This window comes from Marmota flaviventris, chromosome 15, assembly GCF_047511675.1.
Source record: "Marmota flaviventris isolate mMarFla1 chromosome 15, mMarFla1.hap1, whole genome shotgun sequence".
NCBI lineage: Eukaryota > Metazoa > Chordata > Mammalia > Rodentia > Sciuridae > Marmota > Marmota flaviventris.
The window spans coordinates 41,239,960-41,263,817 of record NC_092512.1 but is presented as its reverse complement, the minus strand read 5'-3'; the positions used below and the strand labels follow the sequence as shown (position 1 = coordinate 41,263,817).

General features: G+C 38.6%; 2 protein-coding genes and 1 long non-coding RNA gene across 7 annotated transcripts in view; 2 read left to right on the top strand and 1 right to left on the bottom strand.

The window, feature by feature from the left end:
• Positions 1-8,275, top strand: part of Ints8 (integrator complex subunit 8) — a 62,570-nt gene extending 54,295 nt beyond the window's left edge. For both annotated transcript variants that reach the window (XM_071602230.1, XM_027948091.3), the window contains 4 exons: positions 2,542-2,615; positions 2,699-2,763; positions 2,918-2,961; positions 8,078-8,275. In XM_071602230.1, the coding sequence (XP_071458331.1) occupies positions 2,542-2,615; positions 2,699-2,763; positions 2,918-2,961; positions 8,078-8,194 (300 nt within the window). In that variant the 3' untranslated portion in view covers positions 8,195-8,275. The remainder of the gene's footprint in view (positions 1-2,541; positions 2,616-2,698; positions 2,764-2,917; positions 2,962-8,077) is intronic.
• An 88-nt stretch (positions 8,276-8,363) lies between these two features.
• On the bottom strand, positions 8,364-20,068 carry Ccne2 (cyclin E2). Of its 4 annotated transcripts, none has more exons than XM_027948101.2 (12): positions 20,015-20,068; positions 19,042-19,079; positions 18,850-18,946; positions 18,710-18,763; positions 17,678-17,829; positions 16,682-16,817; positions 13,670-13,816; positions 12,236-12,331; positions 11,863-11,997; positions 10,824-10,935; positions 10,156-10,313; positions 8,364-9,613 (listed from the first exon to the last, which is right to left on the bottom strand). In XM_027948101.2, exons 2-12 carry the CDS (start codon positions 19,053-19,055, stop codon positions 9,500-9,502), a joined length of 1,215 nt encoding a protein of 404 aa, XP_027803902.1. In that variant the 5' UTR covers positions 19,056-19,079; positions 20,015-20,068; the 3' UTR covers positions 8,364-9,499. The 4 variants fall into 4 exon arrangements, with proteins under 4 accessions (XP_027803902.1, XP_071458334.1, XP_071458333.1 ...); XM_071602233.1 differs by having other exon boundaries at positions 18,850-18,943; positions 20,015-20,034; XM_071602232.1 differs by lacking the exon at positions 20,015-20,068 and adding an exon at positions 19,316-19,468.
• LOC139702087 (uncharacterized) lies at positions 19,998-23,713 on the top strand. The gene is made up of 2 exons (XR_011704681.1): positions 19,998-20,722; positions 20,892-23,713. It is a non-coding gene; the product is annotated as an uncharacterized lncRNA (long non-coding RNA).
• Positions 23,714-23,858: the final 145 nt, after the last annotated feature.

The window sequence follows — 23,858 nt, the reverse complement described above, 5'->3', positions numbered from 1 at the left end:
GGAAATGCAATTAAAACCACAATAATAAGATACCACTTCCCACCCACTAGGATGACTGTAATCAAGATATTTGACAATAGCTGTTGGTAAGGTTGTAGAGAAATTAGATTCCTCATGCTGGTAGAAATATAAAGTGGCACAGCCTCTGCAAAAGAGTTTGGCAGTTCCTCAGAATGTTAAATATAGAAGTTGGGTGAGGTGGTGTATGTCTATAATCCCAGTGACTTGGGGGGGGGTGAACCAGGAAGATTGTAAGTTCAAAGCCAGCTTCAGTAACTCAGCAAGAACCTGTCTTGAGGATTAATATTAGAATATATAAAGAACTCAGGCTGGGAATGTGGCTCAGTGGTTAAGTGCCCCGGGGTTCAATTCCTGGTAACCCCCCCCCCCCCCAAAAAAAAAAGAGAATATGTAAAGAACTCAAAAACTTTGCACCAAAAAAAATCAAGTAATCCAATTAATAAATGAGCAAATGAATTAAACCCACACTTCTCAAAAGAAGAAATACAAATGGCCAACAAATGTGTATAAATGTTCAAAATCATTAGCAATTAAGGAAATGCAAATCAAAACTAATACTCAACACCAGTCAGAATGGCAGTCATCAAGAACATAATAATAAATACTGGAGAGGATATGGAGAAAAAGGATCACTTTTACACTGTTGGTGGGATTGTAAATTAGTACAACCACTATGGAAATCAGTATGGAGATTCCTCAAAAGACTATGCCTGGCACTACCATTTAACCAAGCTATACTACTACTAGGTATTTATCCTAAATTAAAGCTGTCATAGTACAGTGATACTAGCATACCCATGTTTATAGTAGCTCACTTCATGATAGCCAAATTGTGGTACCAGCCTAGGTGTCCATCAACAGACGAATGGATAAAGAAAATGTGGTATATATATATATATATACAATGGAGTTTTATTCATCCATAAAGAAAAATGAAATTGTCATTTGCAGGAAAATGGGTGGAACTAGAGAACATTACATTAAACAAAATAAGTGAAACTCAGAACGTCAAGGGACTATGTTTTTCTTTCATGTGGAATCTAGAGAGGAAAAAGAAAAAGGGGGGGGGGGGTTGGATCTCATGGAAATCAAAGGGAGATCAGTAGAGGAAAGGGGTCAAGGGGGAGAATTGCTTAGGAATGGCATTGGCTTAATTGTTATATTGTGTGCATGTAGACATATGTAACAACAAATCCCATTATATGTACAACTATATTGCACCAATAAAAGTGGAGGAAAAAAACCTGTCTCCAAAAAGAAAAAAGGGCTGGGGCTGTGTCTGTAGCTTGGTGGTAGAGCCACCCCTGTGTTCAGCCTTCAGTACGAAAAAAAAAAAAAAGACATAGAAATGATCACATGACTTTAACACTTGCATTTCTATGTGAATATCTAAGAGAATTGAAAACATAAATCCACAGAAAAAGTTTTTTATATGAATGTTCATAATAGCAGTATTTATAGTAGCCAAAAAGTAGAAAAAACCCACAGTGTCCATCAAACAATGCATGGTTTAATAAAATGTGGCATACAATGAAGTACTATTCAGCCATAAAAAGGAATTAGTTATGGCTACATCCTACAACATGGAGGATTCTTGAAAGACTATGCTAAGTGAAAGATAAAAAATGCCACAAAGTGTATGATTGCATTCATATAAAATATCCAGAACAGTCAATTTTTTTTTTTTTTTTTGTACTAGAGATTGAACCCAAGCTACATCCTTAGCCCTTTTAATTTTTCATTTTTGAGACAGTGTCTGGCTAAGTTGCCCAGGCTGGCCTCAAACTTGGCAATCCTTCTTATGCTCCTTACCTGGCAGAATGGGAAGATCTTTAGAGACAGAACATAGATAAAAGATTATCAGAGTCTTCAGGGATGAGGAAATGGAGTTACTGCTCATGGGTGAGGAGTTTTTTTGGGGGGTGGTGGTAATGAAAATATTTTAGAATTAAATAGATAATGGTTGTACAGTTTTGTAAATATACTAAGAACTATTGAATTGTCCTTTTAAGAGGGTTATTTTTGTGATATGTGAGTGACATCAGAAAAAAATATTTCTGTTTTTTTTTTTTTTTTTTGAGATGAACATTATGACATATATACCTGATTGAAATGGATGTTTTTTATGTTAAGCAGACTGGCAGCCTATATCTTGTCAGAGTGAGTGTATATACTTGCCAGCTGTGAAGGCTTAATTTCATGTTCTTCATGTCCTTGAATGTCATGATACTTTGACTTGGAATTTTTCTTTCCCATACAGTTTAGTTTTCTGATCTGGCTTTTTGCCAACTTATTAGAATTTTGTGAGCTAGGTCACTGATGAAAAAAATGTTTGATAAGACAGACACTTGGGTAAAGGTTTTTGAAATTAAAATGAGATAGAATTAATAAATATGAACTGACCCATTTGGTGTGATCTGCAAGGCTTCTTAAAGAATATGTTCTTCATAAATAATTAAAGGTTATCCTCCAAATCCAGGAGTGTCATTTTTAAATGAAACCATTTTCAAATCTTTGTAGGTAGCAATTTTATGTCAGTTCCTCAGAGAAATTGACTACAAGACAGCCTTTAAGTCACTACAGGAACAAAACAGGTATGAATGATTTTTTTAAATAATAGAAGTTGAAGTTTTTCTGCTTAAGGAAAAAATAATAGTAACTGAATTCTATTTTTTAGTCATGATGCTATGGACTCCTACTATGACTATATTTGGGACGTTACCATCTTGGAATACTTGACCTGTATCCTTCCTTCTACATATTTGATATTAGAAGCCAACTTCTATGGATTGGATTTTCATTTTGTGTATTTTCTAAATAAACTGAAAACCAGATGAGATTCTATGATATTTAATACTATACTATCAGATTTATTATTCTTAACTGATTCACGTAGATCTTCATCATAAGAGAGGAGAAACAGATAAAAGACAAATTGCGGTAAGTTACCTTATGCTTTTCTTCAATGATGTACTTAATTTTCAGAATGTTAAATAATTAACATTTATACCACCAACAACAAAAACTTTAGTGTGCCCAATCACTGCCAGAATTTGGTTATCAGTGTTTACTTTTTAAAAGATCTGTCTTTGATATTTTGAGCTATTCCATCTCAGTTTCTTTTTTTTTTTTTTTTTATTTGGGGGAGTGTGGTATGGAGGATTGAACTCAGGGGCACTCAACCATTTGAGTTACGTATCCAGCCTTATTTTGTACTTTATTTAGAGACAGGCTGTCACTGAGTTGCTTAGGGTCTCACTTTTGCTGAGGCTGGCTTTGAACTCATGATCCTCCTGCCTCAGCCTCCTGAGCCACTGGGTTTACAGGCGTATGCCACTGCACCTGACCTGTTTCTTTTAAAATGTTAGATCATATTATTTCTGTTGGAAATCTTCAAATGGCTTCTCCTATCACACAAAGTCCTTAAGATGGCCTACAAGGCCACATATAACGTGACCTTCTGCTTACCTAGCTGACTTCCCCCGCTCCTAATTTCTGCCACAGATAACTCTACTGTTCTTTGAACACTGATTCCCTAAAGATCTTTGGAGTTTTCTCTTCTAGGAACTGTTAACTTCCCTTATGCCTATCCTTAATTTGTCACCTTCTTAGTAGTCATTCTTTACTAATCATCTTATACCATGTCCCTCTTTTTCCCTCTAATTACTTTTATTTTCATTCCCCTTAAGTGTTTCTCTGTAACACTTACCGACATACTATATATTATTGTCTCTTTCCCCATGAGGATAAGGACTTGGTTTGCACATAGTAGAAAACTAGAATGATACGGCACACAGTAGCTACCCAGTGGTTGATTGGTTTAGATTTTTTTGTCTGTGATAGGAATTGAATCAAGAGGTACTCAGCCACTGAGCTACGTATCCTTAGTTCTTATTTATTATTTATTTTGAGACAGAGTCCCACTAAGTTTCCAAGGTTGGCCTCAAACTTGGGTTCTTCCTGCCTCCTGAATAAGTGGGACTATGGAGGTACACAGTATACCCAGCATCCAGTGGTTTTTGACTAGATGAATTATTTATTTAAATTTGGCTATGTGCCAAAATATTTTAAATTTAATGCTTTATATTATAACTTGACTGCTGAATCAGTATCACCACAGATAATTTTCTTTGCTCTGACTCATATTAATAAAACTAACTATGCTATTAGTGTCTTTTAAAGCTTTGTACTTGGACAAATTGTATACCTTTTATTTAGCAGAAATAAACTGATAATAGCATTAAAAATGCCCCCTTGTTTGGGGGCCACTCATGCTGCCATTTCCGGTTTACCTGGGGCTAGAAGGCAATATTGAAATGTCCTTAGCTCTCCCTTATTTCCAAGCCATTTCTACTTTTTTTATGTACTGATGATTGAACCCAGCAGTGCTTTACCACTGAGCTACAGCCCCAGTCCTTTTAACTCTCCCTAGGTTTACAGGTTTTTGCCAGCCTCAGTTATATTTATTATCACCTTAACTGTTTGCCAGCCACTCACACCCATAGCTTGTCTTACTGTTAGCCACAGTTATTGTATGTGAGGTTTTATACTGAAATCCACTCTGCCTTTATGTCTCTTTTGCTCCTTCCTGAACATCATTGAGACATTCAGGTGTGTGACTAGTTTTTCCTCCATTTTGTTAGCTCTTTGTCTTACCTTCCTTCCCTACTTATCCTCAATACAGCAAATACCAGTCAGTGTTCTCTCGGAGATCCTGATGCAGGCAGTTTGAGGTGGGGCTCGGGAATATAATTTTAAGTTTCCAGGTAATCTGATGATAAACCAGGTTTGGGAACCCAGCTAACCATTATTGATAGTCAGAACTATTCTTTGATCATTTTTTTTTTTTTTAAACCAGAGATTGAACTTGGGGGAACTCAACCACTGAACCACATTCCCCACCCCTATTTTGTATCTTATTTAGAGACAGGGTCTCACTAAGTTGCTAAGCACCTCACCATTGCTGAGGCTGGCTTTGAACTCACTATCCTCCAACTTAGCCTCCCAAGCCGCTGGGATTACAGGCATGCAACCTACACCCAGTTGATCATGGTTTTTAGTAGCTTTAGTACCTCTTTTGGAGAAGTCCTGATCTGAATCTTGGTGGAAGTTTGAGTCCTACAACCATGCCACTACCAAACCATAGTCTCCAGCACGGTCTCCTTAGCTCTTTAAAGTAGTTTACATTCTTTTCAGGAACTGTTTTAGACTTTTCCCATTAAGCCCCTATCCTCTCTACATTTCCATGCTCAGTAATTTCCTTGGCTCTTATTTGCTTGGGAATAGGCTGGAAAAAAGACCAACTAGACTTCTTCTCATGGAGGTTATAGTTTCTTCACCTTTAAAGTAATCTACAACTACACTCTACACTCATCTTTAAGTCCACTCTTCAGTTAGCAGGAGGCCATATTATTCTTTGTTGAAGGCAAATACTTATGCTTTTGATTCTGTCCCCTTTTAATCATCTTTTTTTCCTGGATTGTTAACCTTTTCCATGGTCTATAAACTATTTCATCCTTAATAAAAACCGTTCTTGACCCTGCCTCTACCTGGAGCCACTTCTCATCCTTCTCTAGTTTTTTGATGCTCTTTAGCTCAGTACAATTTGACTTTTGCCATCATCACAACTCTTAAAAGTGTTCTTAAGGGTTACCAAATGCAAATGCCAGTCTATACTTTCCAATCCCTTTCCTACTGTTTGTTTTCTTCCTTCTTGAAATTCTTTATTCCTTTGGCATCTCTGACAACATTTTTATTCAGTTCTTTTTCCTCTTCTTTCTTGTGGACATCTCCTCTCCACTCGTAAATCTTAGTTTTCCCAAGATGTTAGTCTTTGGGTTATTTTCTAATCATCCTTTGTTCTTCCTAGTTAACCCTATCCACTCATGGTATGACTACCACTCACATGAATTGTATTATTTCTCTCAGATATCAGACTTCTATTTCAGCTTCTTACACTTTGGACTTCATAACCAATTATCTTTTGGATATCTTGTTTATTTGAAATAACTTTTTAGTTTTATCCCACTACAGTGCCTTTTTTTTTTTTTTTTTTTGGGGGGGGGGATACCAGGGATTGAACCCATTGGGGGCTTAACCATGTCCCCAGCCTTTTTAAATTTTCAGACAGGGTCTTGCTAAGTTGCTGAGACTGGCTTTGAACTTGTGATCCTTCTGCCTCAGTCTTCTGAGTTACTGGGATTACCAGCAATCATCACTTTCCCCAGTCCACTAGCAGCTTTTGCAGCACGTCTTCTTTCATATTGAAGTGACATTATCCAGCAATTTCTTTCTTCTTTTTTTCTTGCTACTGGGAATTGAACACAAGGGCACTCAACCACCGAGCCATATCCCCAGCCTTATTTTGTATCTTATTTAGAGAGACAGGGTCTGAGTTGCTTAGTGCCTCACCATTGCTGAGGCTGGCTTTGAACTCAGGATCCTCAAGTCTCAGCCTCCTGGACTGTTGGAATTACAGGCACTGTAATTCCACCCAGCTGCACCCAGCTTTATCCAGCAATTTCTATTCCCTAACCTCTCTTACCTACCTGATGATCATTTCTAAGTATTTATAGCTCCTTTCAAGCCACCTATGAGAATTATTACGATTAGTTTTTGTTTTGTTATTTTAAAATCCAAAAGGTAGGCTTTAAGGTCCAAAAATGTTCTCACTAAATACTCCATAGCAGTAGCATAGCACTCTATGGATATTTAATAGGTTGAAATAGTTCTTTTTAACAGGAAAGTTAAGTCACAGTAGACTTTTATAGTGCTAAGTAACTTCCTATTTTTGTATATTAAAAATGTAAAGCCCTAAAACATGACTTGTGATTTTCCCAACTATTTTTAGCCCTTTTTTCTGAGGTATTTATTTTTATTAGAGCTTTATAATTATACACAATAGTTGGATTCATCCCGACAAACTCATACATGCATGGAAATGGATTTCAGTTCCATGATCCTCCGCTTTTCTGTCTTCCATCCCCTCTCCCATTCTCCTGTTAGACTTCCTTATGTTTGTCTACTAGTTTGTATTTGGTTCTTTATGTGATTTTATTCTTCCTTCCCCCTTTCCTTTATTTTACTCTAGCTTCCGTATGAGAGGAAAGCATTCTACCTTTGAGTTTTGCTTATTTCATTTAGCATGATAGTCCTCATTTCCATCCATTTTCCAGAAAATGCCACGATTTCATTCTTTATGTATGAGTAGAACTCCACTGTCTATATACACACCACAATGTCTTAATCCATTCATCTATTGACCAGCATCTAGGTTGATTTCATAGTTTAGCTGTTGTGCTGCTAATAACATTGATGTGGTTGTGTTGCTGTAGAATGCCGATTTTAGATCTTTTGGGAAAATACCAAGGAGTGCGATAGCTGGGTCATATGGTAGTTCCTTCTCTAGGTTTTTGAGGAATCTCCATATTGCTTTCCAGAGTAGTTGTATTAGTCTGCAGTCCCACCAACAATGGGACAAGTGTACCTTTTTTAGGAGTCTTAACTATAAATTAAGGTAATCTGATATCAAAATATTGAAGAGAGTTTCCATAACCAAACCTGGATTTACTTAATGTAATAAAATGCAACTCAAGATAATTCTATAAACTATGGTGCAACAAAATTTTTCTTTTTGGTACCAGGGATTGAACTCAGGGGCATTCAACCACTGAGTCACATCCCCAACCCTTTTTTGTATTTTATTTAGAGACAGGATCTCACTGAGTTGAGTTGCTCAGTGTCTTGCAGTTGCTGAGGCTGGCTTTGAACTCAGAATCCTCCTGCCTCAGCCTCCTGAGCTGCTGGGATTGCAGGCATCACCACTGGACCTGGCAATCTTTTTCTTAAAGAGTGGCTCAAAACAATCATGTTAACTTTTCCCCACAGCTCCTGAGTTTTACAATAAGATTCATTTAGAGATTCAATTAATCATTAAGCTAATTTCATTATTGTTTATATCTAAGTAATTATATATATATATTAGCTAATATGTAAATATTAGCAAGACTTAATATTGACCAGACCTTTAATAATACCATTTTTCTGTTTTGAGAAGATCAAAGCTATTGGCCAGACAGAATTGAATGCAAGCAACCCAGAAGAAGTGTTACAGCTGGCAGCACAGAGAAGGAAGAAAAAGTTTCTCCAAGCAATGGCAAAACTTTACTTTTAAGCAGTCAAAGCTTTTTAAACTTTTATTTTTTAAACAATGGGCTTAAAATAAACAGTATTAAAAGATTAAGTTTATATAATACATATGTACACATTTAGTGGTGTTTTCTTTTCAGACAATACAGAAACAAATAGTTTAAAACTATACAAAAGACTTCATACTATAATAGTAACTTTAATTTACAGTTTCTTCAAAGGGAGAAGAGATTCACATTAGGATAATGCTTTAGTAATTAAATCGACTTTTTGAGGCAAAAGCTAATTTAAGGTAAGTAGTAGCTAGTCTATATACAGCAAGTTCTTATGTCTTTTTAATAAATAGACTTGTGGTATACATTTAATATTTTTCTGCCTTAATAAAATAAGTGTTAATCTTTATCATTTTGACGCTGTCCTTATCTCATAATGTAGGAATTTAAATTGGACCTTAACAGTTTTATAAACATAAATAAAGCCTTAGTCACACTAAATTAAAAAAAAAAAAAAAAAAGCCTTAGGGATATCTTAGAGTAATAAAGTGACTTTCTCATATAAATAGTTTGAAAAGGTACTTAAGACTTCACCCAAATTGTGATATACAGAAAGGTCATTATAAAGCAACCTATATATCAATAAAGCTCCAAGTAGGAGCCACAGCATTTATCTTTATTTTTAATTTCTTTGGTACTCCCACTGTTTAGAGCAGTTTAAAACATCCTGTTCATTGAAGCCTTATTGGTTAAAGAATATGATGGCAAGGCAAATAAGAAAGTTAAAAAAATACATTAAATCTTACCATTTGTAAAAATTCAAGTTTTATAATAGTTTGCTACTACAGGTTTAGATAAATTAGTCACCTTATTACAAAACTAAGTCTTGGTAAACAAGTTTAAATTTTATTTTCAAGAACCAAATTGCACTAGTTAAGAGTATAGGAATTTGAGAATCTAAAGCTAGATTCAGAATATTATATCAATGTACCCTTTAAGGTAGCACTTATCTAGTCCAAAACTGCAATGATAAAATTCCTTGTTTATCAAAATAAACATAGTAACACTGGATCCAAAAATAATTGTGGCTGGCTTCTCTCCAGTAGATTTGTGAATGAAGTCATCTTTGTAAACATGTTCAGCCTTCTTTAATGGCTAATATAGGAAGTGAATATCTTCTTTAGTGCCAATTTCAAGTGGTTTTTCAAAGAATGGCAGTGTCACTTCTGAATTGCCAAGGATAATCACAGCACTATTTTCCTGTAAAAACTTTAGTTCAGTTGTATGAAATTCTAGCAATACTTGCTCAGTTTCAATTTGCTTGTCAAGTAACTCCTTTAGTGTTTTCCTGGTGGTTTTTCAGTGCTCTTCGGTGGTGTCATAATGCCCCCATTGCACACTGGTGACAGCTGTCCCCCTTTTCTAAAGGTGTTTACATAATTTACTTCATCCTATACATGTGAAGAAATTATATAGTGATTAACAGCTAAGATAAAGCACTGATACAGTAAAACAGTCAAACCAGATTTCTAGTATCTTTTTGAGATTATTCTGACCAAATGCAGTCGTCCTTTTATGTCTTTGCAACTGTGAATTCATTCTGAAGGTTCAATAGTTTGAACTGTACTATGTGTATATGTGAATCTTAAACTCTTTTGATTAAAAAAAAATGTTCTTGGGTACTAGGGATTTAACTTAGGGGCAGTTTATCATTGAGGTATATCCCAAGCCCTTTTTCATTTTTTATTTTGAGATAGGGTATGCTAAGTTGCTAAGGCTGGCCTTGAATTTCTGCTGCTGCTTCCGAGCTGCTGGGATTGCAGGCATGCACCACTGTGCCTGGCTAAAATAATTTTATTAACTTCTCTACACTCTGAAAACATGGGGCCCATTACTTTCTCTTTATAACCGCTGAAGTTGCATTCCATAGTATGCTGTCAGTTTCAAGGCTTACTAGATAGCAAAATCAAAACAAAAAACCCACAAGACATACCAGCATAGCCAAATAATTTGTATGTGTCTGGATATTATGTCTGTCTTCCATAGGTATCTTCTTAAAAGTCTTTAGCTTCACTGGACTAGTACTTTTTACTACACTGACAAAAGGTACCATCCAGTCTACACATTCTGAGATGATGTCCCATTCCAAACCTAGATTGAAAAAGTTGGAAAATTCAAGGCTGTACATCACAAAATTTCTTACATATACCTAAAGTAGTTATTTAAAAAGTCATTTTAAAACAAAATCAGTAGGTCAAAACAGATTATCATGCTCAGACTATTTTTTTAATAATATAACTAATCTTAAAGGGACTTTAGATCAATTTTAATCAGTGTCTTCTACATATGAATTTGTAAATTTTTAAAAAATATTTTTTAATGTGGTGCTAAGGATTGAACCCAGTGCCTCACATATGAGAGGCAAGTGCTCTGCCACTGAGCCACAACCCCAGTCCTGAATCTGAAACTCTTAAATTCCAAAGAACAGCCAAACTATAATTGTGTAGATTCATTTCAAATGGACTTAAATTTTATTTGGCCTTTGTGAGTTGTGAAGACTCAGTATTATAAAGTATTTCTAAGAGAGAAAGAAAGATAATCACTAAACTGCTAACTTTGGCAGAAGTTGTGAACAGGTAAGAAGAAAAAATTGTGTCTTACCTGAGGCTTTCTTAACCACTTCAATGGAGGTAAAATGGCACAAGGCAGCAGCTGCCAGTATTCTGTACTGGAACTCTAAGGAGTCAATGGCTAAAATACACAGATCTAAAAGCTAACAAATGAAAAAAGTATAAGTAATTTAGGATAAGGATGAGTACTACATGTTACTACTAAAATCGGCTAACATTTTTTAGGGTATATTGGACCCTATGCCAAGAATTGTTAAATTGCTTAAGGATTAAAAAATAATAATAAGTTACCATCCTGAAGGAAGTCAGGTTTGTGGGTAGTAGGTCAGGGAGTAACTACTAGAGTAGGAAAGGACTGTTGTGCTGCAGTATGATGGGAGAAAGGGCATTTAATCCAGATTGGAAAAAGTAGTAAAGACTTCTGATGCCTTACATGACTGTCTTAAAGAGGATAGCTGGGAAGATTTGAGGTAGAACAATGTGACTTGGAACTGAAGTAGTTTGGAAAACCAAAGGTGGAAAGAAATAGGAAGTACTTTTCCTTTATTTCTTATCCAAAAAAGGGGGGAGCTAGAGGTCCAAAGGTGGATAATTAAATCTACTCCTCCTCTAGTACCTTTGTTAGACTATTTGTTATATGCTGACCTAGGAAAATTTAGTTTGAATGCAAGTTTTAGATCCTATGAATAAGTCTGATGAAATGTAACTTAAATAGATAACATGTGCATTCAAGTATACAGCAAACAAGAGAATCATACAGAATAAATCCAAAATATTATAAAGTTAATGACAACTAGCTGAAAAGTGCTTTTCATCATTTGATATCAAAAAGAAATATTTAACTCTATTTTGGACTCCTAAAGAATGAAAGTACTTGTGAAAGTTTAAGAACTTTGTTGTCCAGAATTATTAAACAACAAATATTGGGACATAATTTTACATGTCCAAAATTTTGTAGTCAAGAGTATTTCAATATGCCAGTATTTTGTTGTGTAGTCTATTTAAGACTATATATATTTTAAACCTGTAATAAAAGTAACATTAAATATATTCAATAACAGTGTAAATACCTGAGCTATTTGAATGAATGTTTCCTGAGAATACTGAGGTAGAAGTACTTTAGGAGCATCCTTAAGAGCATCAACTTGGAGAAAGAGATTTAACCAGGAGATGACTGTTACAGGACAAAGTTCCCATTTTAAAGCCTGTTAATGAAATTTTAAAATGCCCATTAATGAATGTACATATACCTATGCCACATTACATAGAATGCAGAGGTTAAATAAATTTCCCTCCCAGCCACAACTGTTTTGTTTTGATGTATTAGAACAAGATGCCTTGTTCTAATCTAATAATACATCTAAAACCTTAGTTTTGACTACTTATAGTATTCTGAAATAGTTACAAAGTCACACCTAGAAATAAGGACATAATTATTATTACCTTTAATATAACGAGTTCCATCCTTAAGATATCCTCTTCACTGCAAGCACCATCAGTGACATAAGCAAACTCTTGGAGTTTTGGAGCATAGATTTCCTTTAAATTAGAATTTTTTATTAGGCCCAATTGAGATTGACATTAAAAGAATTCTATACAAACCACATACAGGCTTCAGTTTTAAGAAATTCACAAAGTGATTATAAATCTTAGTAAAATTATTCTATAACTCAACCTACCTTAGTTATTTTTCATATCTAGATATCTAAATTGGTAACTGTTATCAAGATTTATTTTCTTAGAATTGACTTTGAATTTTAGTTGATAAACAACTAGAGTATCTTAACCAGTTGTTTCAGTTAAAAAACAAAATCTTGCCGCACACAATGGTGTATGCCTGAAATCTGAGCTACTTGGGAGGCTGAGGCAGGATGATGACAAGTTAGAGGCCAGCCTCAGCAACTTAAGTAAGATCCTGTTTTAAAACAAAAAGACCTGGGATGTAGCTCAGTGGTGGAGTACCCCTGGGTTAAATCACCAGTACCACACATACACAAAGCTAAACTTGTTTTAAGATTGCCTAGTATGTTGGTCTTGTCACACACTTGTGACTTTGTTAGAGCATGCCCAAGCCCTGGGTTAAATCCCTAGCACCACAAAAAAAAAAAAAAAAAAAAAAAAAAAATTGAAGTTTGGCTGACAGGTCTTAGAGAAGATCTAGAATGATCAAAGGATTAGAAGAGATATCTATTGAGACTTGCAGGTTTGAAGCCAGCCTTGGCAATTTAGTGAAACCATGTCTCAAAAATAAAAAATGAAAATGGGCTGGAGATGTAATTCGGTGGGAGAGCACTCCTTAGGTTCGGTCAATAGTATTGAAAAAAAGTTGAAGTCTGCCATATAGGACAGGTTAAATATCGGGTTTCAGTCTAGAAAGACACCTCAAATAGTGTGATTTCACATAATTTGAGTGATGAGTTGACTACAAACCGATGTGCCAAATTTGGCAGAACTTTGGAATAGCCCTTATGCTCAAAAGACACAGAAGGAAAATATAGTTCAGGAAATTATATGATCATTTCTTTCATTTGATTGGCTCTTTAGTTTTCAAAGACCATTCTATTGCAACCAAATGCCATAATTATGTGTATAAAGACAGTATTTATATCTCATTTGGCAGAATAAACCACAGAACATTTCACCTAGATACTAATCTCAAAGAGTCTAAATGAGAGACTTATATAGGCTCAGACACCACAGAAGAACTATGATATATTTTTTTTCCAATTCTATCATAATGTTCAGAAAATGTATTAAAGAACAAAATCATTCACTCTAAAGAGTAAATATAAAAAATTATGTATTCTCTGGGATTCATGTGTTAACTGGAAAACAAGTTTGGGATCAATATATTGTGGATGAACTTTGAGAACTCACCTCAAGTTTGGAAGCAATGAATAATGAGGTAATTCCAATAAGTTGAAGCATATTTTTGTTTATATCCTTTTGTGTCAACATAAATCTATCAAAAAAATCTTGTGCAAGATAAAATGTTTCCCTATGAAGTGTGTATACTTCACATACCTAGAGAAAGAAAGAGTCCAAACATTTCACAGTTACTCTCATATTTTCTCCAATTTAGAAAGTCATCTCAGCATACTAGACTAGAATGTTTTTAAGCCACACTTTGCTTTTTAGTACCAAAGATAAGATAGGAGAGAAAAAAATTTAACATGTACTAATAGGATAAAAAAGCCTACTATGGTTCTTGTTTACTCTTCAGTACTTTTATAGTTTTTTATTTTTTATTTTTAGTACCATAGATTGAACCCAGGGGTCCTTCACCACTGAGCCACATCCTCAACCCTTTTTTATTTTTCTAACTTTTGAGACAGAGTCTTGCTAAGTTGCTGAAGCTGTCTTTGAACTTGGGATCCTCCTGCCTCAGCTTCCTGAACTGCTGGGATTGCAAGCATGTGCCACCATACCCAGCTTTTTTTTTTCCTTCACATTTTTACTTCAGTTATTTTTCATATTTTACTGCACTGGCTAATGGCTAAGAGTCTAGAACACTGAGTAACACTGGTGCTAAGCAAAAATCTTTTGTTGCTGACTTCAATGGAAATTGCCAAATGTTTCACTGTTGTTATTACTAATAACAACTAGAAACATTGCCATACTTAAAGGGAAATAACTCCATAAAGTAGGTGTTGTGATCTCCATTTTAGAGATGAGAAAATGAACAGAAATATGAATTCCTAATAAACAATGACTATTAAGGAAATCTCTTATTCTTAGCTCACTTCATCCCCCCTGCCCCTTCTGGGGAATGAGCCTAGGGGTGCTCTATCCTGGGCTACATTCCCTAGCACCTTTTATTTTCAAGACAGGTTTTCACTAAATTGCCCAGATAGCCTCTCCTTTCTCAGCCTCCAGTTGCTAGGATTAAAGGCATACACCACTGCACCCCTTGCTCACTACCTATTTTAAAGTCAGGAATGGATGTTGAATTTTGAAAAAAATTTCTTGCATCTGAGATCTTAGGCTTTTATTAAGGTAACAAATTAATAGATTTTTTTTTTCAAATGTTAATCATCTTTACATTCCTAGAATGAAAGAATGTTATTAAGACAGATTTTTAAACACTGTTGGATTTGGTTTTATGTTTGTAGGGTTTTGTATATATGTAATTGTATTTAAGGAAAAATAGGAAACACTGGATAGAACAGTCCACCACTGATAAAAATCAGTATAAGGTAAAAAGTAAAAACATTAACTAGATGCTCAAAAAAAGCCAAACCCTGGCTGGGAGTGTAGCTCAGGTAGAGCATATGCTCCAAGTGTTCATTGTCTAGCACCAAAAATGAAAAAAAATTAAACCCTAACTACCTTGCTAGGCATGATGGTGCAAACCTATAATCTCAGCAACTCAGGAGGCTGAGGCAGGAGAATGGCAAGTTGGAGGCTAGCCTCAGCAGCAACATAGTGAGACCCTGTCTCAAAAATAAAAAGGGCCGGGCACAGTGGCGTAGGCCTGTAATCCCAGTGGCTTGGGAGACTCAGGAGGATTGTGAGTTTAAAGCCAGCTTCAGCAATTTAGTGAGGCCCTAAGCAACTCAGTGAGACCCTGTCTCTAAATAAAATACAAAAGGCTGGAGATGTGGCTCAGTGGTTAAGGGCCCCTAGGTTCAATCCCTGGTTACTCCCCCGCTCCCCCAAAAAGGTCTGGGATATAGCTCAGTGGTACAGCACCCTGTGTTCAATCCTTAGTTTTCAAAAACAAACAAAACACCAAACTACCTTATATATATTCACACTATTAAAATACAATCTCTCCTTGAGTCAGAATAAGGAAGATAACCTGACGTAAAAGAACATTTTGTAGTTCGAAAACTTTGCTGATAGCTTCTCAAATCTACTTTGCCTTGTGCTACTCCAAACATCCTAGTCTCTCTCCTTTAGATGCATCATTTCTAAGATTACATGGCAAATATCTAAGGATTGGAGGAAATCAGTGTCACGAACACAAGTACTCATTTATAATAAGTTTAGATTACCCAGAGAAAGGGACTGGGCCTAAACAAGAGAGAAAATGTTGTCACAGATTTATAGGGATTTCAGGATTACTATATTCCTTTAGATTGATGGTACACACTGGGTGTGGTGCTAGAATCCTAGTTACTCAGGAAACTTGAGGAACACAAGTTTGAGGTCAGCCTAGGCAACTTAGAGCCTGTCTCAAAAAAAAAAAAAAAAAACTGTCTGGGGATGTAGCTCAGTGGTAGAGTGTCACTGGGTTCAATCCCCAGTATTGCCAAAGGAAAAAAAATTGCTCATACAATGTATCTCTGGAAGGAATACAAACGCATTATAAAAGGGAGCTACACAAAACCAGAGTGCGTAGGCTTCAGGGTATCCAAAGACTCATTATGGTTTAGGGCATAGAAGTCAATATTCCTAATCATAATTTGCTTTTGGTAATGCAGAAAAGGACTTCTCAGGGCCATGAAGCCTAGTCTTGGTTCATTGCTTAGCAGTATCCAAAACCTAGTCATCTATGCATTCCATTCATCTTGAAAATAAAAGCCCTGAGCACCTAGAACAGTGCCCAATACACAACAATATACACCCAAACCAGGAATTCTGAATTGGGTTTGGGTTGTATGTAGTGGCTGTGTCCTTCCAACTTTATCCTTTGTTTTGGTGCTGAGGACTGAACCCAGGGCCTTGAGCCTGCTAAGTACATATTCTACCATGAAGCTACACCCCCCAGTCCCTGAATTTACTGATAGGAAGTAGTTTTATTTCACTTTGGTTACTATCAACTGTAGGAAGTACCCCCCAAAAGATGGCTTACTGGCAATGGATAATATATCCTGAGGGCACATTTACCTTTAAACATTTTTCCACTATACAGAGATAAAAGCAATTTATTTTGCTGGAACATACCTCTAAAAGCCAGTCTAGAAGTATTGACCTCATCTGTGGTTCCAAGTCAGAATGTAGAACTTCAAAATGCTTGTCATGAACATATCTGCTCTCTTTTTTTAGCATGTTTAGCCAGACCTCCTTTGAACATCCCCAGCTATGGGAAGGGGGAAAACAGAATTTAAATTATGTGATCTAAGCAATATATAAACTCTGTTTACATAGATAAATCTAACTTTCAGTTAGAATCTGAAAGAAGCTCTTAAATTAGAAAAAGATTTCTACCTTAATTTTTAGAAACTATTTCTTTTGAATGAGAAATAAAAGCCTAAAATAATCAGGAACTTAGATCATGATCATGTAAGTTGATAATTTTCAAAGAATGCTTCTTCATTCCACTTATAAAAGGGTACTGTTTCAGATAACCATGTTTTCTGAAGAGCAATTCTAAAAAGCTAAATATTGACAGCATATGAACACAGTGAAGGCAAGTCTTAATAGCTGCAAACAGATCATCAACAGTAGAGTCACCTACAGTTGGGGAAAGGTAGGACAGAGTTTAGGGGAGGAGGATTGATGTGTTTAAATATCTGATTTCATGAATTTACTTATCAAAGTCAAACACAAGTTACTACTCTATATGTCTTATGTAGGCTGTACCTCTTAGTCATACTCATGGACTAGAAAAAAGAATTAAGTATAGGCCTTACTAAGCTTGGTAAGCATACATCAATTGAAAATGCTGTCCATGTTAAAATACTTTCATCTTAATTTAGATAAGTTCCATTAAAATTCAGTTCTGCCAAGTCTGATAGTATTTAGGAAGCAAATGAAAATAGTTTTATAGAATGAGTGTTTTAAATACCCATGTCATTTGCAAATAGCAGTACTCAGATTAAAATATGTGAATTATTAATCAAGAAAGCAATTTTTGAACAAGTTTGTTTTATAATAAAGACAAAAGATAATATATGACACTATTCTGTACAGTTTAATCTTTGCTATAAATTTTCTTACCTTAAATCTGGCAAAGGTGAAGGATTAATAAAAAGATTTTTAAATCTGTAATTTGTAAATCTGGAAAAGTCACTTGTTTCTATTTCTTTGTGGGGTGTTTCAATGATAATGCAAGGACTGATTCCCCCGGATAATACAGGTGGCCAACAATTCTGTCATTAAAAGAAAAAAAAGATCTATTTGTGTAACAGGAAACCTTAGCTTTTGTCCTGGATCTTTCATAAATGAAAGTTAATATTTCTAAACCATCTGTAGTTTCAGCTGACATAGCTGACAGTTAGCTAATCTGACATTCATATTTTATAAAAAGCTATAAAACTCATTTTGATATTCATAACATAACAAAGTTTTAGATAAAATATAGTTCTGGTAATACAAGACATAAGGTATTGAAAGAGTAATAACAAAATGCTTCTGTAATATAAGACACCAGTCACTTTGAAGGTAAGAAGCAAGAATACCTTTTTAAATTAAAACAACAAAACAGCTCTTTTGAAGTTAAGCCTTTCCCATAATTTAGAATACTTAAAGGCAGAAACCTTAAAAATGGAACCGAGTGAAATGGATCACTTAGGGGACCCTTTCTTCAATAATGCTGGTTTCAAAGGGAATCACTGTCTCTAAGGCTGTCCATATAACACATAGGAAGAAGAGGTAGCAAAGGGCTGGGTGCCAGGCTGTCAGTGATCTAACATTCTATTTATGCCAAAGCAGCAGCTATTAGGACCCTTTGCTACAGTATGAGAGGGAACAAAGAACAGTATATCAGGCAGATTAGGCGGGCCCTGGTGCACCAGTCAGCTCCAAGAGGAGGGATTTACAAAAAGAAACCAGCTGCTTTAAGGCAAATTTACTGTGCAGCTGTGGTTGAATTCGGGAACATATAAATGTCCTTCCTTGCTGGCCTCCGGGGGCATTAAAGGTAAAAATATTAGAGGAGTCTTTCTATTGCAAAGCAATAATACCATTCTACTCATTTGTCCTCTCCTGCATTTGTTTCTCCCAAACCCACCCAGTCCAGTTCTGCATTACCCTAATCTCATATTGATGTTTCTTGGTGACCTCCTCTCTTCTTTTTTTTACATCCTGAAAAATAGAAAAGACCATTGATTGGTAAGCAAAGGTCATAGCAAGGAATTTCCTCCCTCCCTCTTTCTTTCCTCTTAACTCACCTGTGCTGTTTTTCTCTTCTTGGCCTGGATTATCTGGATTTCTTGGGGAGAGTCTGGCTGGCTGGGCTGAGCATGCTGCTTAGCTTGTAAACGGCTACTGTAGTGAATTTTTAAAAAGGAAGTTTAATTAGTAAGTCATGTGTTTCAAAAGTAGCAGCTAATTTTGAAGCATGTCTCTAATACAAATATTACCTGCGTCTTGACATTCTTTTTCAGGTGTATGAAACCTCCTGAAGGAGTGGGGGTAGAAAAACCAGAGTTAAGTACACAGTCATCCATATTTTCCAAGTGCCCATTAGAACTGATGCAGAGGTTAAAGTTAAGTCCTTCAGAAGGCAGCCTGGGTCATTTTACCATGCTGTCTTCTGCACTATATTAGTTATCTCATAGTAATTAATTTTGCACACATTTCCTGAACTGAATGTACAGCCAGAACGCGAACGTCTTCAAAAAATTTACAAAGCACCTCCAGCACCCTAAAAGCACAGGGTGGCAGATCTCCCCCAAACGAGTTTTTCTGGGTCCTCCACCCTCTCTCCATATATCCAGAGTGGAACTGGGGCAGCGCTCCCACATCCCCCTCCCGTCCTGGACGGACTGCGCCGAGAGGGGGTTGTGGAGGCGAAACGCAGTGGAGAAGCCGGTTCCGCGCCAATTTGGAGAGCGGCAGTGGCGGGGAAGCAGGGGGCGGAGGGAACTGAGACTGGTGTCACGTCCTCCAGTCTCCTTTCCCTCCTTCCCAAACCCATCAGGCTCTGCCCGCCACTTGGAGGGGCACCAAGATTTTAGCTCTAGCTGGTGGATGGAGGGAAGGAAAAGGAGTTTAAAGAAAGCGGGAAATGGGGCAGGTCAGTAACTTTCTCCCCGTGAAGGGAACCCAGATCCCCATCCTCTCTCCCACGAAGAGCTCCCCAAATGGGGGCTGGATAGAGGAACCCGTGGAATGAGGGGTTTTGCTGTGGCCTCTGTTAGGGGCTGCCCTCCACTCCACCACCGCTTCCCCATCCCCTGCCAAGGGTCCTGCCAAGATCGGAACTCGGGGGCCCATTCTCCCCATTCACCTCGTTTTCTGCCTTCCCACCTCCCTTCCCTCAAGGCTCCCGCCCGTAGGGTGTCCCAGGCTTTCTTTCCTCCAGCATCCCCCCTAAACCCAGCAACTCCTCACCGCCAGCCCCGCTACCGCTCCGCTCAGCTGGCGCCGGCGCCAACCCAATATATAGGCCGAGCCGGGCCCGCCCCGCACGCATGCGCCTCAGACTGACACCTCCGACTGCGCGCTATCCTCCCCGGTCCGCGCGCGCGCCCCTCCCGCCTGCGCACCGCGCCCTGCCATCAGTGCGCGCGGACGCACCGCGAGTGACTGCAGGGTCTGCTCGTTCAGGCCCGCGTCCAACGTTCCCAGCGCTCCACTTCACCTGCCCGCGCGGCCGGAAAGCTGCAAGGAGTCTCGCAGAGGCTCCTCCTCCAGGTTGGCTTCTAACCGCTTGGCTCCCGCATCTCCCGCCAGTTTGCTTATTTCCCCTCCCACTGTAACTCCCGAATCTTGGAGACTTCGAGCGGTTCAGTCCCGGCGTTCACCCAGGGATAGGTGCCTTGGGTGAGCACAGAATGGCCATGAGGTGGCCAACCTCTGTTGCGCCCTGGTTGTCCCGGCAGGGCCTTAGAAAGCCAAGTCTTTGGTGGGAGACGCGGGGACCAGGAGGGCCCGCCCCTCCGGGAGGAGCAAAGCTTCGGCTGACAAGCTGGCCAATGGGAGGCGAGAACTACTGCACAACGTGGAGCGGCTGCAGAATGTAAACACAGCCCCCGCGCTGCGGGCCACGTGCGCTCTAGCGCGCCGCAGCTCCTGGCTGGCGCTGCCCTCCCGGCTAAGGTACGTATCAACCCTAACTTCCCGGTTCCTGCTACGCCGACCCGGTTACCCTCTCCGAGGGTGGGATTCTCTCCCAGCAGCCGCCCAGCTCCTACCCTGCAGCTCGAATCCCGCAGTCCCCGCGCGGGAAACGCTGGCGCCACGCTGATTCTTTCTTTTCTCTTCCTAGCCTTCAATTCCAGGGCACCGAGGGCAGAACCCCTCTCTGGAGAGATTAAGAAGCTTTCCTCATCCCCACGAGTGTTGTGGCCCTCCAAGAACCCAGCCGGGGGGTGAACAGCTAAAACCACGTGCAGGCCCCTGGCCCGCCCGCCGCGTCCCGCCCCGCCCTGCTGCCAGCGCGCCCTGCGGAGCCCGCGCGAGCCGCCTAGGCGGGAGGGAGCCGCCCTGCGCGCTAATGGGAGGCGGCGAATCCCGCTCTTTTCCTTTCCTTTATTCCTATATTTAAGTTTATGGGTCTCCTGGCTACTTCTCTTAGCGCTCCCATCCCTGCGCCCCCTTGCACTTCTCCGATTCGGACACGCAAGTTTTGCGGCGGGAGACAGTTCCCGGAACAAAGACCTCTGGGTCAGAGGAGCCGTTTGAAGGCTTCCTGGAACCGTGGCAGCTCAAGTTGCAAGTCAACTGGGCGCTTTTCTGTCCTGGCCTGGATGAGTCGTGGGAGAGAGCAGAGAGAAGACCCCACACACGATCCCCGCAAAGGCCTCTCCAGAGACTGACCCAGAGGCGGCCCGCCAGAGGGACCCTGGCTCCCAGTCCAGGCTTTTTTTGCTGCTCCGCTCGTTAGGGCCCCAGATCTTAGAAACCAGCGCTTTTGGGACAGGCAAAATCCTTTCTCACAGTTTCCCTTTCGATTCTTAGGACAGTCTCATGCTAGCCAAAGAATGATTTCCCTTCCAATTTTACACGGAATAGCCCTGCCCAGTTTGACATAGAAACAAGAAGTCCATGCCTTGTCTGTTTCAAGAAACTTTATATCATTCATAATGCTTATGATGGCTCCCTTTTGCGGTCGCTCAAACCCTTTCCTATGTAAAGCTTAGCAGTCTAACTCATGATGTCAGAAAGGGAGGGTGTCTTCCAACAAGTATGTTTTAGTCCAGTATGAGCAAAACTGGTGACCTGTATGAGTGAAGTTGATCATTAAAATATGCTGAAAACCAGGGATGTCATTAACATTTGTGGGATTAATCTTTGAGTACTGTGTGCCCAGCATTGGCATACACTAAATTAATTGTAAGCAAGGCATTGTTATTAGACATGTACTTGGTCTTATCCTTGACTATTATATGAACCAAGTGCAATTGTAGTAAGGAAGAAATTAGAGTGGTCCCCAAACAGCTTTGTAAATGAAGGAATGGGGTGAATGCTACCATTTTATAAATACCTGGTTAGTGGACAAATGGGTCTGTAAAAACCATGGGCTTTCAGACCAACTAAATTCCAGTCTTGTGCTGCTGCAAGTTACCAATCCCTCTAACATGGGTTTTCTCTAGAAAAGTTGTAAGTAGGCATTCATCTCAAAGGTTATTTTATTTGTTTGTTGCTTTTTTTTTTTTTTGGAACTAGGGGTTGAACCCAGAGCTTTTTGCAAATGCAAGGCAGATGCTTTGCCACTGAGCTACATCCCAGCCCTCAATGGTTATTTTAATGATTAAATTTAATAATGTACATAGAGACCTCCCTATGTGTACCTGTCACAAGGTATGGATGCTCAATAAGTACTAGTTCTTCTTACTCTTAACTTCTCTTATTCACCTCCCCTTACCAGTAGAAATTATAATTCAGCATTCTGAATAAAATAGAAAGCTGAGTTATAAAATTTATGTTTCCCAGAATTTTGTTCATGTAGTTATCCTTTGTTGGACACCTATTGGGAGGGTCATCGTTCAATATGTCATCTTTTTTATAATTTTATGTGCTCATTTTTTGACTTCCTCTTTTTCCAGTCATCCCAGTTTTAAAATTCACCTACTTTGAAACATATGAAATTCCTTTATACTTTTTAATAATTTTAGAAATTTTGGCTTTTTCTTTCTTGTACTGGCGATTGAATCCAACACCTTGTGCACGCTAGGCAAGTGACCTACCACTAACCTACATTCCCAGCCCTTTTTATTTTGAGACAGGGTCTCACTGAGTTGTCAAGGTTGACCTCAAACTTGATATCCTCTTGCCTCAGCCTCCCAAGTAGCTGAGATTATAGGAATGTACCCCTTTATCTAGCCAGAAGTCTTGACATTTTCTAAAGTATATTTTCCCTGTTGTGTATGTCCTAAAATGCCATGGCAAATAAACTCTTGACCTCTGTAGTGCTTCATTTGCACAATGCTTTTTATTCCTGTTTATTTTTGTGAGGGTGACGGTAAGATTTTTTTTTGGGGGGGGGGGTGGTAATAGTGTTGGTTCTGGGATCAAACCCAGGAACTCTGAGCTACATCTTCAGCCTTTTTACTAGTTTTTGTTTAGAGATAGGATCTTGCTAAGTTGCTGCGGCTGGCCTGAAATTTGTGATTCCCTGCCTAAGAATGGCTGGGATTATGGGCATGTACCACTCTGTCTGGCCCAGAAATATTCTTTTTCTTCTCTCTTTTATTTATTTATTATTCTAATTTGTTATATATGACAGCAGAATGCATTACAATTCATATGACATATATAGAGCACAATTTTTCATATCTGTTGGGTGTGTGGGAGACTCCCCCTTCCTGGAGAACATCTTGGAATCCCTTACTCCTCCCGTACCTCTCCAAAGGGCGCCAAGCCAAGAACACCAAATTCAAAGGTTTCCTCCACCAATCCCTGCAGGACACAATGTCCGCTTGCTGAGTCACCCTACCAATCAGCACCCACCATGTGCCCTGTGCAACCCTTCTTTAGCCAAAGCTTGTAAGCACATGTTCCTCTCTCTCTTTCTGCCCCCCTCCTCTTCTCTCTGCTCTCTACTTCTCCTTTGAGCAGCCACCCAATAAAATCTCTTGGTTGAATCTCTGTCTTGAGTGAGTCACTCGCCTTTCAATATCTTTGGTTTTATACAAAGTAGTCACACCATTCGTGTCTTCATACATTTTCTCAGGGTAATGATGTCCATCTCATTCCACCATTTCTTTTTACCCCCATGTCCCCTTCCTTTCCC

Coding starts and splice junctions, on each gene's coding strand:
- Ccne2 (XM_027948101.2), bottom strand. Junction 13,817..16,681: donor TTCTAGACTGGCTTTTAGAG/GTATGTTCCAGC, acceptor TTCTTTCTCTAG/GTATGTGAAGTATACACACT. Junction 10,314..10,823: donor AGTGGTTAAGAAAGCCTCAG/GTAAGACACAAT, acceptor TTTTCAATCTAG/GTTTGGAATGGGACATCATC.